This window comes from Halichoerus grypus, chromosome 1 (genome assembly GCF_964656455.1).
Source record: "Halichoerus grypus chromosome 1, mHalGry1.hap1.1, whole genome shotgun sequence".
NCBI classification, from domain to species: Eukaryota; Metazoa; Chordata; class Mammalia; order Carnivora; family Phocidae; genus Halichoerus; species Halichoerus grypus.
Window position 1 is genome coordinate 177,262,769 of NC_135712.1, and position 15,156 is coordinate 177,277,924.

General features: G+C 43.7%; 1 protein-coding gene across 6 annotated transcripts in view; it reads left to right on the forward strand.

The window, feature by feature from the left end:
- Nucleotides 1-15,156, forward strand: part of PDZRN3 (PDZ domain containing ring finger 3) — a 236,254-nt gene that overhangs the window by 190,085 nt on the left and 31,013 nt on the right. Inside the window, exon 1 of one of the 6 annotated variants that reach the window (XM_078075967.1) lies at nt 4,374-4,481. The exons of the other annotated variants lie outside the window; for them this stretch is intronic. Within the exon in view, the coding sequence (XP_077932093.1) occupies nt 4,395-4,481 (87 nt within the window). The 5' untranslated portion in view covers nt 4,374-4,394. Of the gene's footprint in view, nt 1-4,373; nt 4,482-15,156 lie in introns of those variants that run through there. 6 annotated transcript variants of the gene reach the window in all.

Below are 15,156 nucleotides of genomic sequence, written 5' to 3' on the forward strand. Positions count from 1 at the left end.
TTTAGGAAGCCATGCAGATTTATTTTCAGGAAACTCAAACTACTTTTCGGACCCATTACCCTTGTGCCAACTAAGTAAAATCCCCTTTCTCCTATTCTTTGGGAGTCCTGAACCGTAGCATAAAGGAATTCACAAAACACTTGCAGGAATTAATAACTGCATTCTCCTCCTTATTATGCAAAGCCTTATTAAAAGCAGAGAAATTAAGGTTTCCATAAATTACAGTTCCAGAAGGTCCAGTGTGTCTGGCTTCAGTAAGCCCTCATAACAGCAACACAAAGAGGATCAAATATTCTGGGGCTCAGACTTTATCCTTTCCTCATCCAGAGATAATTCAAAGAGATGCTCTTCATTAGGGCCTTTGGCAAGCTGCCTACAATGTCTTTTTGGGGCTGCTGTGAGCTTAATGACGCAGAACAATGGCTTTGCCTCTTGTTGCATACATACCTTATTGTACCTTTCATCACATTAGAAAAACAACAGCAACACAGGAAGTGGCCTGGCCGCCAGAGGGTACTGCAAGGAGTGCACGCATATCAGTGATTTGCAGCACGCCTTAAGGGATACACCAAGGTATTTGGGGATCGTGGGAGTACTTTGAGGAGGGTACAAAACGAGCCTCCTGCCCACCCTGGAGGTGTAAGATCGGCTGAGGCATAGCAGTCTTTGTGCTTTCATGGTAACTGTAGAGTCCTGGGGACCATCAAAACAGGACCTGTGGCTGTGGGACAGTTAACATTTAAGTTAGCAGCTGTTTCCTGCTTTGGAAAACTACCCCATCTCGGGCGACTTTGACTACTCAGAAGCACTGCTGAAGTGGAAGGACAGAAGCAGGAGAGGAAGATGCTTCAAGGTTGTCAAGGGGTGCAGTCTTCGACTTGGACAAATTAACTGCCAGAAGATCTCATGTGCAGGGGTGATGGGGTAGGGAGCTTGACAGCTTCAAAGCTGTGGCCAGAACCCAACTGAAGCTGGTCCCCTGGTTATGGCGAAGGGGTAGGGGAGCAGTGTTGGCAGGGATGGAGAAGTTTGTGGCTCTGTTGGCTTGGTGCCAGGGACCCCATCACCAGCCAAGCATCAGCCATCCCTCTAGCTGTGTCCTTTCAGGACAAGGGGAAGGCCAGTGTGTGGATGCTTTGAAGAGAGTTTTCAGATAGAGGCTGAGGGAAGGGAAAAGGACACACAAGACAGTATCACTCATTCCCTCCACCTCTCCTAAGGTCGAGCAGATGCTTTTTGTAGAATAGTGACCTTTGTTCACTTGATTAGGTCATAAGGAAATAATTGTTTGGGACTTAGTCTTCAAACTAGAAATTATAATAATGAATACATTCACTTAAGTCTATACACATTTTCAAGATGGCAAGGAGAACATACTAATTGCAGTGATGTTCATTACAGGAACCAGAGTCTTATTTATTGAGCACTTACTGTGTGCCAGCACTGTGCTGACTGTGCATTTCTCCATCAGATCCTCACAGCAGCGCCAGGAGATGGGCAATACTATTATCCCCATTTCAGAGCTAAAGAAACTGAGACACAAAGGAATTATAAATGGGGGTGGCAGCGATGCCTGTGCTGGGATTCCAAAGTCTGAATTCTTCTCTTACACAGTATAGATTATTTTTATCAAAACCCGTGAATAGAGGACCCATATTATATAGAATGCTTAATTTTTAAAAATCATTCTCACCTTTGTGGAGCTGACATGGAGACCCCGCATTCTCAAACAGGGCCCCGTGCTGCTTGGCCTCTCCATCATCAGCTTGGGAGTACTTGGGTCTGTTCTCTTACAAATGAGAGGACTTGAGATAGGGCCCCTAGTCCCTCATGCCAGGGGAGAATGGCGGACAGAGAGAAAAGTGTTCAGGAGGGATGCGGCATTCCCATCAACTTCCCAGGCAGTTTTAAGAATGGTTCATTTGAGAATGGTTTGTGTAATTTGTGCTTTTATGCCCCCTGAAGTTGTTGATTTTGAGACTTGGCCAGGTCATGGTATGATAAAGTATGGACAGAGCTAATGGTGGTTAATTGGATGAACATAAACTTGACCTCTATACAGAAATGTTGAACGTGGTTTAGTTTTCTTGCAAATGAGAGTGTGTTTGCTTAAACAATCTATCAGTTCCAAAAGCTTTATTATTAGAAGCAGCTTTATAATCCGAATTAGTTGAGGTAAAGCAGGTGTGGAAGAAGAAAGCCCATCTCCTGCCTTAATGACATGGCACTTGTCTGTGGCTGAGAAGGTCCCTTTTTTTCACGGTGGGCATTTATCCATCACTAGGGCTTGTTTTTTTCTTCAGCTAACATTGGACCATAAACCACTTTGATGTTGATGAAGCAATGAAAAGGAAGGGCTTAGGGTTCAACCAGGGCTTGCTCCTCCATCTTTCTACCGATCTCTCCTTTAGGTACAAAGCATTCAATGACCATAAAGGAGTTCTCTTGCTCTCCTCTTAGGACTGAGGCCAGTTTGCCACCACCCCAGCTCAGATGCCCTTGTGAGTGTTCCCATGAGTCCCTGCGCACCTCTGCATTCCTGCACTGAGCCTCCATGAGGCCCTGTGTACCAATGTACCCCTGCACTGAGCCCTCCCTCAATGCTCTGCACATTATTCTATTCCTCGTTTCTGTGTTACCTGTTAATTCAGCCTCCTTAGTTACACTGTGAAATCCTGGGAGGTCTAGTTACCACCTTTAGCCTCAGCATGTGATCGGTTGAACACATTGGATTTTGTATGTGTTGGTAGGGCACGAGGAGCAAGAAAAGAAACAGGGGTACTAGTTAGGAACCCAGAACGGGCTGTTGGAAGAGATGACTGTGATTTGGATCAAGAAGGTGCCGATGGAGATCACAGGGGCTACAAGACATTTACTTTTCATTCATTCAACCAACATGTTTACCCAACCAACCCCATGCCGAGTACCAAGCTTCCCACTCCCTGCTCATTGGCTCCCCAATGCCCTGAAGATAAAACCTACTCCTTAACTGTGGCCTGCAGGGACCTGTTTAGTCTGGCCTCTTTTTACCTCTCCCGTGAGCTGCCTGCCACACGCCCATCATGCATCTGCTCTGGTCCTTGCAGGTTTCTTGCAGCACCCAGAACCCACCTGACTTCTTCCGTCTTCACACCTTAGACTAGCTGTTCCTTTCCTTCTGAAACATAGTTCACCAACTCATCCTTGAGGACTCAGCTCAAATATCCCTCTCCCCAGAGACCTTCCCTGATCTAAGAGGTTCCCCCACCCCCACCCCATGTTGACCTCTCTGTGCACAGTTTATTTCCTTCCTAGCACTTATCATAATTCATGTACTATTAACTTGTCTATTGTCTCCAACCCCCAGTCTCCAGAAAAATGTCAGCCCCATGAAGGTGGAGACTTCGTCTCGTTCTCTGTGACCCCCCAGGTCCTGACACATAACCAGTAAACTATTCAGGACATGTTTACCAAATTAACTTCTGAATGAGGAATGTATCAAGTAGGTCCCACTTTGGTCCGGGAAGGCTTTTAGCAATGACAAATGAGTCCGCGTCCTGAGATTCTAATGGCTTCTGTAGATACTGCTGCATATCGCCATGAGGCAGGTGGTACACAGCCCCAGGGGAGACGACTGTCCCTCTCTCTGCGTTCCTGTGACATGCCTGCCGTGGCTGGCAGAAAGAAACAGACGGAACAGTGAAAAAATGTAGCTTTAATAAATGACTTCTCTTGCACTCATTAATAATGCAGGGAGAGGTCATGGCTACATTGGGGGTGGGGGAGAGCAGGCACAGAAGAATACCATCAGCAGGTCCGGAGGCATGCCAGAGCCAAAATAACCCTCCTGCATTCTCTGCCCAGTGTGGGATTCAGCAGGGAACATAACATCCGCTCTCTAAAGCTCACAAAGCCAGGTTGCTAGCAACATTACCTTCCGTGGTGTGGCAGGTGTCATAACATTGGTGAAATGTCATCAGATTCTGCTGCCTAATAGTGAGTGCCATGCTGGGAAAAGTCAGGCATGAATGTGTCTACTTCGAATGACCTGCTTTCCTATTTCTTCACCAAGAGCATATTGAGTGGTATGTGTCTGTTGGTTAACTTTGGGGAAAGGGTCCCTTTTCCAGTCTACTGGTCACCTGCCTGGCAGGATAATTTTTTTTTCAAAGACATTTTATTATACCCATCAGGTTGTAATAAAAAATATGCTGGAATAGTGCGGAAGTTGGAAGAAAGTTATTGGCATCAATGTTCAATGGCGGGAGTACAAGGATCTTGATTTGAGAGGCAGTGGGGCTCAAGGGGAGATTTCCTGACTGTTGAAGAGTCTCCAGAAGTTTCTTCTAAGTCATTCATTCTCACAGTATGCTCTCGGAGCTGCAGCATCGCCATCCCATAGGAACTTGTTAGAAATGCAGATTCTCCAGCCACACTCCAGACCTCCTGAGCCCGAATCTCTGTGCATGGCGCCAGCAATCTGTGTTGAACAAGGCCTCCGGGTGAGTTTGGTGCTCATTCAAGTTTCAGTCCCTCTGTTCAAAGTTAAACCCAAAATACTGGGGGAGGGAGGACTCTTAGGTTACCTAAGCTTTGGGGCAGATTTTCTTGATTCTTCCTTTGGATGTAGAGACAGCAGGACAGGCTCCTCCTATCTCAGACACTTCCATTCAGATCAACAGATAACCATCTGTTGGTGAATACAAAATAAGTCATTTTATTTTGGTGAAGCAGAGCTTTTTTCAAGTAAGTTCTATAATATCTAGTTTATAAGTGGGAAAATGAAGGTTAGTGAAGCTTTGTCTGTTAAAGATATGTGTGCACATATAGACATACACACACATACACACACAAGTGTGTATGTGTGTGTGTGTATCTTCTACAAATTAACCTTCAATTTTCTTCAACCAGTGTCCCTCTCCCAATCACCCCAGATTCCAGAATCGTCCTGCATCCTCCTAAGTCACATGCCCTCCTACTCCTATAAACACTCCCTTTCCAATAGTCAATGGGAAATTAAAGTAATTCCCGATAATGTGAATGATGGTAAGCAGAATCCTCTTGCCCAAAGAAAATGTGTTTAACCAAATGAATCCTATTTTGCAGAATTCTGGGTGAAACAAGTTGAGCAGGGACCTCCTTCTGATGATGAGCTAGATGGCCATCACCATGCTGACAGGTCATGACTTACAGACCCTGCTTCCGGAGCATTTTCAGGGTGTAGGACACAGTCCAACTGTACCTGTCAATGAAACAGTACCATTGACCAGTCCTTAGTAACTATCTTAGTGTACATTTTGATGTGTTATGCCAGAGAATAAACACTTTTTAAGGTCTTAATAAGTAGTGCCAGATCATCCCCCAAATAAGCCTCTTTGTGTAACACCACCAGCCAGTAAGGTCTGTCTTACCTTGTCTCCCATTCACATACTCACTGGGCATTAAAGATATTCTCACTTTTTTTTTCTATTTGATAGAAAAAGGGGGTGGGGGAGAGGAATGGACTCTCATTTGTAACTTGCATTCTTACACCAGTCTCAAGGCACCAACATTCCTCTAGGGCACTGGTTCTCAAACTGGAACATGCATCTAGAGGCACTATTAAAGCACTGAGTCCTCTGCCCCACCCCCAGGTTAGATGCTGCTAGTCTGAGGAGCATGCTTTGGGGGCAACTGCTCTAAGAGATACATGATTACATATGGATGGACGGATGGATGGTTGGTTGGTTGGTTGGTTGGTTGGATGGATGGATGGATGGATGGATGGATGGATGGTGGATGGATGGATGGGTGGTTGGGTGGGTGGATGGATGGGTGGGTGGGTGGACGGATTGACAGATGGACAAAAGGACAGGAGGGTGGGAAGGAAGGTGGGCTTTAAGGTATATGCTTCTCAGTTTTACTAATGCCAGACAGTCTTTCAGCATCATGGTAGAGAGATTCCTGATGCTTGAACTTCCCTGTCAGTACTTGGTATCGTCCGGCTCCTTAATTTTTACAATGCTGCAAATACAAAGAGGTATCTCACTATGGTTTAAATTTGCTTTCCTCTTGATTATTAGCGAAATAGAGTATTTTATTTTTGATGTGTGTATTGACCGTATTTGAGCTTCTGTGTGTGTGCGTGCGCGCGTGCACGCGCACAGTGCCTGTTCAGGTGTCTGCCCCAGTTCTCTATTGGATTTTTCATCTTTTTCCTTTGATTCATAGGATTTTTAAAAGCTTAGTCTGGATACTAGTCCTTTATCAGGTATGACTTGCAGACCTTTTCTCCCAGTTTGTGGCTTGTCTTTGCCTTCTCTTTATGGTATATTCCAGTGAACCAGATCCCTTCATTGAACATAGTCAAATATATCAGTCTTTTCTTATGGTTTGTGTTTTTAGTCTCTGTGAAGAAATATATTTTCTACTTTGAAGCTCTAAAGCTGCTATCCTGTATCTTCTTCCAAAAGCTTTATATAACTTTTGCCTTTCACAGAAAGGTGTGAGGCTGGCGTCGACTTCATTTTAGGATGGATCCTAGCATCAGTGGAGAAAATCCCGTCTCTTCCCCATCAAAGGGCAGTGCCTGTTTCCCCTGTGTGTTTGGGGCTCTTTCTGGCCTTTCTTTTCTGGTCCATCGACAGTCTCCCTGCACCAAGATCACACTAAGAGTGTCTGTTTTCTTGTGCTGTAGTTCTGTAGTAACTCTTCGTCCCCCTGGGAGAAGGTCGCTCCCTGGTGCCGCCTTCTTGTACTCTTCTTGGCATTCTGTCTGTCCACAGACATGTCATGTTCAGCTTGTCAAAGTGACATAGTGGTAGTGCTCTTTTCTCAAATGGGGGGATGGACTTACAAGTATTTGGTGTAGAATTCTTTATAATTATATGCATCTTAAACTTTTAATATATTCAGTATTTAATAAAATAAAAATATTAAGAAGAGCCCCAAGAAGAAAGATCATATATTATAAAAAGCCTCCCTCTCCCCCAGATTCTGAAGGAAAGTAAATCAGAAATAGTAATGATGGGGAGGAAGAGGTTGTTGGCTATCAAGATCTTTAAAAAGTATTAAAATACTGCCTTATTTTTTTCAAGATAAAGCATTCTTCATGTGCACAAGAATTCTCTCAACCTCTACCATTTGTTGTAACAGAAGACAGCTGTAGGACCACAGTTAGAACTTGTGTCTTTACAAACACATTGCTTAAGAGTTGGCATGTTTGCATGTTTCTATATAAAGAAGTCTTAAGCAAAAATGTCTTTTTTTGTGAACAAACAATGCATAAACCATATAATGCAGACAAACACTATTCACAGCATTAAACCAATGAAAACAGAGTTAATTTGTCAGACATCTGGGAAAATGAGTTTCCTCCCAGTGTGTTAAGTCATGTCCCACAGCCCAGATGAATTCCTGTTTTACCATAGGTGACGATTCATTATCCCCCCCTCTGCCCAAAAGTGTCTGTGGTGGGGCACATAACATTAGAAGTGACATGCATTCTAATAAAAGAAAACTCTAAATAATATGAACCAATATCCCTTTATCAAGCAGCTGTTTACTATTTGGGGACTCTGGAAAACCTGAGAGAAATTATCATCTTTCATAGCAATATTTCAGTTGGCATCAGGAGATGAAGAGCAGTGGCTGTCCACCCTCCCATATCTGCCCCCCCACCCCGAATCACAATGGTACTTCACATCTGGGATTCTCTTCTTTTTACCTAGTTAGGAAATGCCTGGCCTGAATAACTTCTATTTCCTATCCTCTCCCTGTTAGATACCAGCTACCATATGTTGCACTTACCTGCATGTATCAACGTAACCAGTGGTGCCTCTGTTTCCCTGGGCCCAGTGTTTCCTCCTTTTCTGTTTTCGCTCTAGCAACTTTCTAAGCCTAAAATTTGCAGTATAAGCCTAGGTATCTAGAAACTTCCCAGGCGTTGAAGTTTAAGTTGTCTGGCATGTCTGTCTAATCTCTCCACCCCCCCCACCAATATAAGTTTCTGTTCTCGTTCCTCCCTGGAGTGGAACTGAGAGCAAGTGCCTGTTCCCCTTACAGTGCAGGGAGGGGGCAGACCTCAGGGAGAAGGCAAGGTGAAGAGCTAGCGCATCATTTTCTCAGTTGGCCATCAAGTTTTAGAACCAACTCTCCTCCACATCCAGCCACAGTTAAGAAACATCCAGAAAAAGGAAGAAGCAATTCCAGCACTGTATTCTTTGTCCTTGAATTAACAGTGAAGGCCCAAGACTAATGCGTTCCAGTGATTTGGATTTCTATGCTAACAGCAATGATAAATAACTGAGTGTGATCTGCCATGCATGTGGTCTATATACATGTGTTAGATACAGAATCTCATGTAATTCTAACACAACCCCTTAAAGTACAGCTCCTGTTGTTACGTCCATTTTACAGATGGGACAACTGAGGGTTATTTAGAGAAGCAGATTCATGTGCCTGGGATCATACAGCTCCTACGGGGCAGAGCCAGGATCCTAGCACAGGACTATCGGTCTCCAGCACACTGTCTGAACAGTGTCCCCAGCATTGTACTAAATATCTGGCACTGTGATAGACAGCGAAGTAGCCCTGTCTTAGGGGGCTTGCGTTCTGGGATGGCGGGAGGTCAGAAATTAAATCTTACACTAATGAGCATATGATTACGTTATAAGGTAAACTTAAAGGAATATGGGTCTGCAACAGAAGTATCATCAAAAGACTGGACCAGGAAACTGTGCTCCGTTTTCTCCTTTATAAAAGGGAGGTTTAAAAAAAAACCAGTTCCACAGCTATGGGGGTCACATGGTGTATTAGCATGAGACCTCACTCAAGGGAAGTTCATCTTACTGTCTTACTAAAGCGAGAGGGGAGTTCCGTCTGCGAGTTATCCCAGTTGCGAGTCCCCCTCTAGTTGTCCTGAGTCCAGCATTTACTGAGTGCCTGCTCTGTTCTCTGGGCCACATGCTGAGGGAAAGACAGAAAGCAGCCCCGTGCTCACAGCGCTCTTGTCCTGGGCCCTGTACGGCATGGTGTCAACTATTATATGTTGTCCAACAAGCCAGGCGAGGCTCTGGGGACCAAGGGAGAAAGCCAGCATTCCTAGAGGAGGTGAAGGCAGTCAGGCCTCCAAAATTGGGTCTAAAAGGGTCATCATTACGGGTAGAAGGTCTCTGGGAGATAGGCCAAGTGATGGCAGTGGATCCAGAAGGGCAATTTATGCGGACCTCATTGGCCACCACTGTTGCTAAGTCATTTCTTAGAAAGGAGCAGTGGCAAGCAGGGCATTTGAAAGAAGTATGGAAGGCCAAGACTCTCCAAGAATGATAATGCAAAGGTGAATACACAGTATGTTTGGAAGAAATGCTCAGATTCTGTCCTTTGTTCCGCATGTTATTTCTTGAACACCTCCACCGTGCCAAGTAGGGGCAGCCACTGGTGATGATGCAGGGATCGCAAAACCAACAAAGTCATGATCCTCCCAGTTCTTACCACGTGGAGGTGGAGGGTGGTAAGACATTGCCAGGTCATCACACAGACGAACACGCACCAGTAACAGGCTCTGCAGGTGGCCAGTGCCAAGCACCAGGGGCCCCCTGTTTGGGGGTTAGGATCCAATCCTGGTGGCCAGGCTGGGCTTCCTAACCATCCGAACACAAAGCAGTCCGCATTAGCCAGGCAGAAGCTCCAGGGCAGAAAGAGTCCTGGATTTCTAGAAAGAGCATTCCATTAATGATACTTCCCCGGGCATGTCTCCTGTGCTCTCGCGCATCCTGAAATGGCTTGGCTTCCAGGCTGCCATCCCAAGTTGGACACTTGCTTGCTGAATGAAAGCAGATGAAAATACTTTGAAAGTATGAAGCAAGTGCTGTGTAGATGCGGGTAGGACTACACCGAATATTTAAATAAAGAAATGCTTTGGAAAGGCATTACTAATGTTAACCATATCCTCTCCAAACTAAACAAACTAATGGAGGGGACAGGGAAGATATGTTGTTCAATAAGAAATTTTTAAAAACAGACATTAATAAAAAGGGAGCCTGTGTTACCTGGATAGAGTGTGTACACAAAGCCTAGGACAGCAGCTAGAACAAGTAGACAGCCGGAAATTTCCCCTGGACACACACACACAGCGGATGTTGCCACTGGAAAACACATTTTTCGGTGAGCTCATCTATGAGACAAGATGAAATGAAGTCAGAGAAAAGCTTCCAGAGCTTCAGACTCTCAGTTTCTAACTCAACTAAGAAAAGGTTTAAAGGAAAAAAATCCCTGACCCAAACAAAAGTCGGGGGGGGGGGGGGCTGTGGGGGGAGAGAAATCTTATGTTGCCTACAGCGTCTAAAGAAAAACATTGTGCCCCATCGCTGTGCTCTGCCCTTCAGTGGTGGGGGTCCCTGTTTTTGCTGCCGGCAGTCTTATTTCTTTTTCTCCGATCCACACAGCACTTTGCTGAAACATAGCCACAAGTGTGTTTCCACTCAGCTGGGCACACTTGCTTAACTATACCGGAGCATCAGAACTAGAGAGAGCACCCCAGTCCTTTCTCCCCTCTGACAACTTCACTCTTTCAGAAATTTGTTGTTAGATTCTTTTTCTGGCTTTACGTTTGACATAATCAAAATCATGTACACATACTTCTCTCTCTCTCCCTCTCTCTCTCTGCTCCCCTCCCTCCCTACTTTTCTGTCTCTCTCTCTCTCTCTCTCAGGAAATCCCCTACATTTCCTCATATTCTAATTGCATTATCAAGTGTTGTGTTTGGATCATTAATTCCTTCCCAGATGATTTGCTCCTGGTAGGCTTCTAGCAAATTCTGCCCACATCTAATAAATCATCTTAGAAAATGCTGCAGGTTCTTCTCTGTCATAGGGACTGGAGCCCACATGCTAATTCCTGTGCCCTGCAAACAGTGTTATCCTCCTTCCTCTCATGAAAGCAACCCACTTAGCTTCTTCCTTAAAACTCACAAACAATCTGACAGCAGAAGAGAGGCTTTGGCCAGCCTCTCATTGGAGTATTCCATGGCTCACCTCACTGGACTACACTCAAAGTTATTTTGTCGTCTAAACAGAGTTTCTCCCAAGTGGCCACAGGCAAGGGGTCCATCTCCTCTGTGTCCCCTGCTGGAGCCGAGAGTCAGGGGGATGTCTGAGGGACCCACTACCTTGATGTGATGCTTCCATGTAACCAAAACGGAGAGCAAGAAAATGAAGTCAGGAAGTTTTAACAGTTGAGTGTTCTTATGAGGTGAAAGGATGTTGGGACATAGTTCTTATTCCCACCGTGTGGCAGAATAGTTGGAGCAGGGGATTGTGGAATTGTGTCTAGAAAGGTTAAGTTCATACTTTCCGTAAACATCTTTTATTTTTAATTTCTGTTAAGATCAACAAACTTATCATGGGCTTTCTACATCCTGGGAGTTCTGTAAAGGTCGTTCTTGTAATGACTCTGCCATTCTCATTGCCCAGAATTTAATCACCAAAAAAGTGAAGATCAATTATGATAATGTCATATTTTAAAGCCCTCAGTGTCTGTGAAGTTGAGAGGGAAAGTCATTTTATTCCCTATTTTAGAGGTGCTAAATATCCTAGGATGTCATCATTATTCTTTTGGTGCCATTTATAAATCACATTTATAAATCTTTGAGAAAGAAGTACCACCTTAAGTTTATTTTTGATTCATAAAGGTTCTAAATCTTACCAATTTCTGTTCCTTGCACACCTCCAGAGTCCATCATTCCTATTCGCTTTCATTGGTTCTTCTTTCCAAGCCACTATTTCCAGAATTCTGCATTAATTTCTCACAGTGATCATTCAGTAACTCCATACTCCAGTGGAGATAACTCAAAGAGAATTTATATAATCTCTTGATATAAAGTTGTCTCTGGTTGCAAGGGAAGGTATCTGCAATCTGTGAATCTTTTGGCAATTCACTAAAGATATATCTGGATTCATTACTGCATATAAGCACTCCTAAATGGAATAGAACAGTCTTATACATAGGACAGATGAAGTACAAGCTAGTAGGATGAAGTGTTTTTGTCTTCTAGAAATTTTATTCAAATTTAGAAATATATCTCAGCCTAGCAGGAGAGAGACACATATTTTCTCCTCTAACCAAAATTTTCCTCAACAAATCAAGCAACAGTTTGCAATTAAAAATAGAGAATTTTGTCACAATTCAGGACAAAACAAGAGGTTAGTTTTTGTGCTTTAATCATATCAACTAGATAAGCAATGAATTGTTTGTTGCAGTGAATTTATTTCACACACACACACACACACACACACACACACACACACACACACATCCCTCTCCAAAATGAGTCCATTGCCATACGAGAATAAAATATAGAGCCTGTCCACCCACTCTGAGGATGCTTGAGTGGCAAGGGCCATCCTGCTAACTGCAGACTTCAATTCTATAATTTTCCTCATGGGGATAATTAAGAGGGAAAAGAAGATCAGGAAAAATTTTCATAATAAAAATGCTGGAAATCGGGTGCCTGGGTGGCTCAGTCATTAAGCGTCTGCCTTCGGCTCAGGTCATGATCCCAGGGTCCTGGGATCAAGCCCCATTGGGCTCCTTGCTCAGTGGGAAGCCTGCTTCTCCCTCTCCTACTCCCCCTGCTTGTGTTCCCTCTCTCACTGTCTCTCTCTCTGTCAAAAAAATAAATAAAATCTTTAAAAAAAATGATGAAAACTACCCATCATAATACCACTTTGAAATGTTGATGTCCAATAAAGATTAAAACTAAAAATCTGGGAATCGTGTGATTATATAGGGTTTAGAACAGTTCTAAAACATCAATCATATGGGAAGCTCATGTGAAGAGCAAGGGGCTTCCCCTATTGAGGCTGAGGACTGTGTCCCATTTTGTAGAAAGAGTTGTTGAAATACAAGATGGAGTGGCTTTTTTAACCAGTTGGCACAGTAAACCATTATTCCTCCTATAATCTAACCTCAATATGGTTCTCCAGCAAAAGAATGGACATGTAGGATTCCAGAGTCCTAGGAAGCAGAGGCTCCAACAAAATGGTAGCTTCCACTGGACAGAAGCAGCAGATGGTGACGTGATGCTCTCACTGTGCATTTACAAGGAAGCCCCAAGAAGGAACCGTGATTTAGGATCCAGGACATTACAGGGAGTCTATAGTCAAGGGGGAATCCAGTAGCAGGACAAGGAAAATTCTTGAGAAGCCTAGGGTCTGCCTAGATCCTTATTCATTTCATGTTTTTTAAATTTACTACTTGGATTTGTTTTGCCATGATATTCACACCTCGAGTGATTTATCTTAGCAAAGCAGGCTCTTTTGGAGTTAAGAAATCAAGTTCAAGCTCCCCAAACTACCATTTAATAGTTCTATGACCTTAGGCAAATCACTTACCCTCTTGAGTCTCAGCTTCCTGTGAAAATGGAAATAACTCAAAGGGTGGTTGAGAGGGTCCCACTTCCTAAATCTCTCTTTGTTCTCCTTGGGCCACCTCAGACACCTCTTACCTAGTCTCTCCCATTGCAGTCTTCACACTTCACCTGCTAGGGTCATGTTTCTAAGAGGCAAACCTGAACGTGTATCCTCTTTGGTTAGTTCTCCACCCACCCCTTTTTAGTTGCGTCAGATTCAGAGCCCTTTCTGTGGCCTCCAGTGGTCAATGTGGTCTGCACCTGCCCACCCCTCCAGTCCTATCACATAACAGTCTCTATTCCACTTGTTCTGATGCTCAGTTGTGCCAGGTTTTCCCCCAGCCACAGGACCTTTGCACATGCTACTCTTTTTGTCTGGAATATCCTCTCCTCTTTTTCTTCCCATGTAAATCCTGTCTATTCTGCTGATTTGTGCTCAACATCTCTTCTTCAGAGGATCCCCCTCATCCCAGTACCAGCCCTCCCCAACCCCAGCCAGGTTCTCTTTCCTTCTCTCAGATCATTTGCATCTGTCTCCTTCACCAGACTATGAACTTACTGGGGCAGCTCCCATTTCTGGTTTTGCTCACCAGTGCACTGGCCACCCCAGGCAGGGTACTGGGCACATGGTCATCACCAGTATTTATTAAATCAGTAAACACAGGAATGAGTGATTGAATATAAAATGCCTAAGCACAGTGCATGATACATAGAAAATACTCTGAATGAATAATGATGTCTGACATTTCTAGGAAGTAAAAGGTAGGATCCCTACCATCAAGGCGGTTGTATTTCAAATCCCAGCCATGCTTTCTAGTTTTTCCCTGGTTTGGATCTTTTAAAAATGCTATTTAGGAAATCAGAAGTGTTTGAGGTAATATATCGTAATTTTATTGAGAAAGATAATTATGGACAAGCCAACTAATGGTTATTGTGTGAAAACAAAAGAAAAACTCGCCCATTCTCTCAACATTCAGTGCCCGTTTCATTTTCATGCTGGTACTAGGCCCTTCTCAACGGAGTTTTCTTTTAACTGCTAAGACCACAAGGTAATCATTTACAACATTTTCTTTAAGGATTCTATCCCAGTCATTTTCATGGAAATTTTACTACTAGTTTGCAATGCAGGAGCAAAAATTAGTTTTTATCTATGAACTGTATGTCATAATTTTGTTTCTTGGAAGAAAACAGAAAACAAACAAAAAAGGTTCCAAACCACTGTTGAAGTAACACTAAAAGTTTAAGACACAAATCCACAAGAGCCAGAAAATTCTATGTCAAGTGCATCCGCTTTAGCTTTCATTTGTCCTGGCATTCATCGGTTTTTTTCCTGACATTGGTGTTATATAAAGATAGTTAGGAAATTTCATTGTCTTATCGAGAGGAATAAATAAGATCCAGGTCATTAAGGTCAGTGAGCTTCTTGCAAAATTTGCTCTCTTGGCCTGGCTCCTGTAAGATTCAAGGGCTTCAAAATGTCTGATGCTACTGATTTTCTTACTGCTCAAGAGTTTCCTGTTTTAACAAAAGACTCACCTTACATTCCTCCTAGTTGTACTGTTTTAAATGGTGTCCCATCGCTGGGGCTTCACAAAATGCCTCAGGACATTTGTAGGACAAACATGCTAAAATTTGAAGGGACAACTTCGTAAGAAAAGAAATGAGAAAAGAAAAATCGATTCGTCTGCCTTCAGCTTCTCTGCAGATAAGTAGGAAGGGGTGGGTGAGTGAAGACTCGTGTTTTCTCACTCTGCTCATTAAACGTGCCCCATTACCAAGGTGAGTTTCTG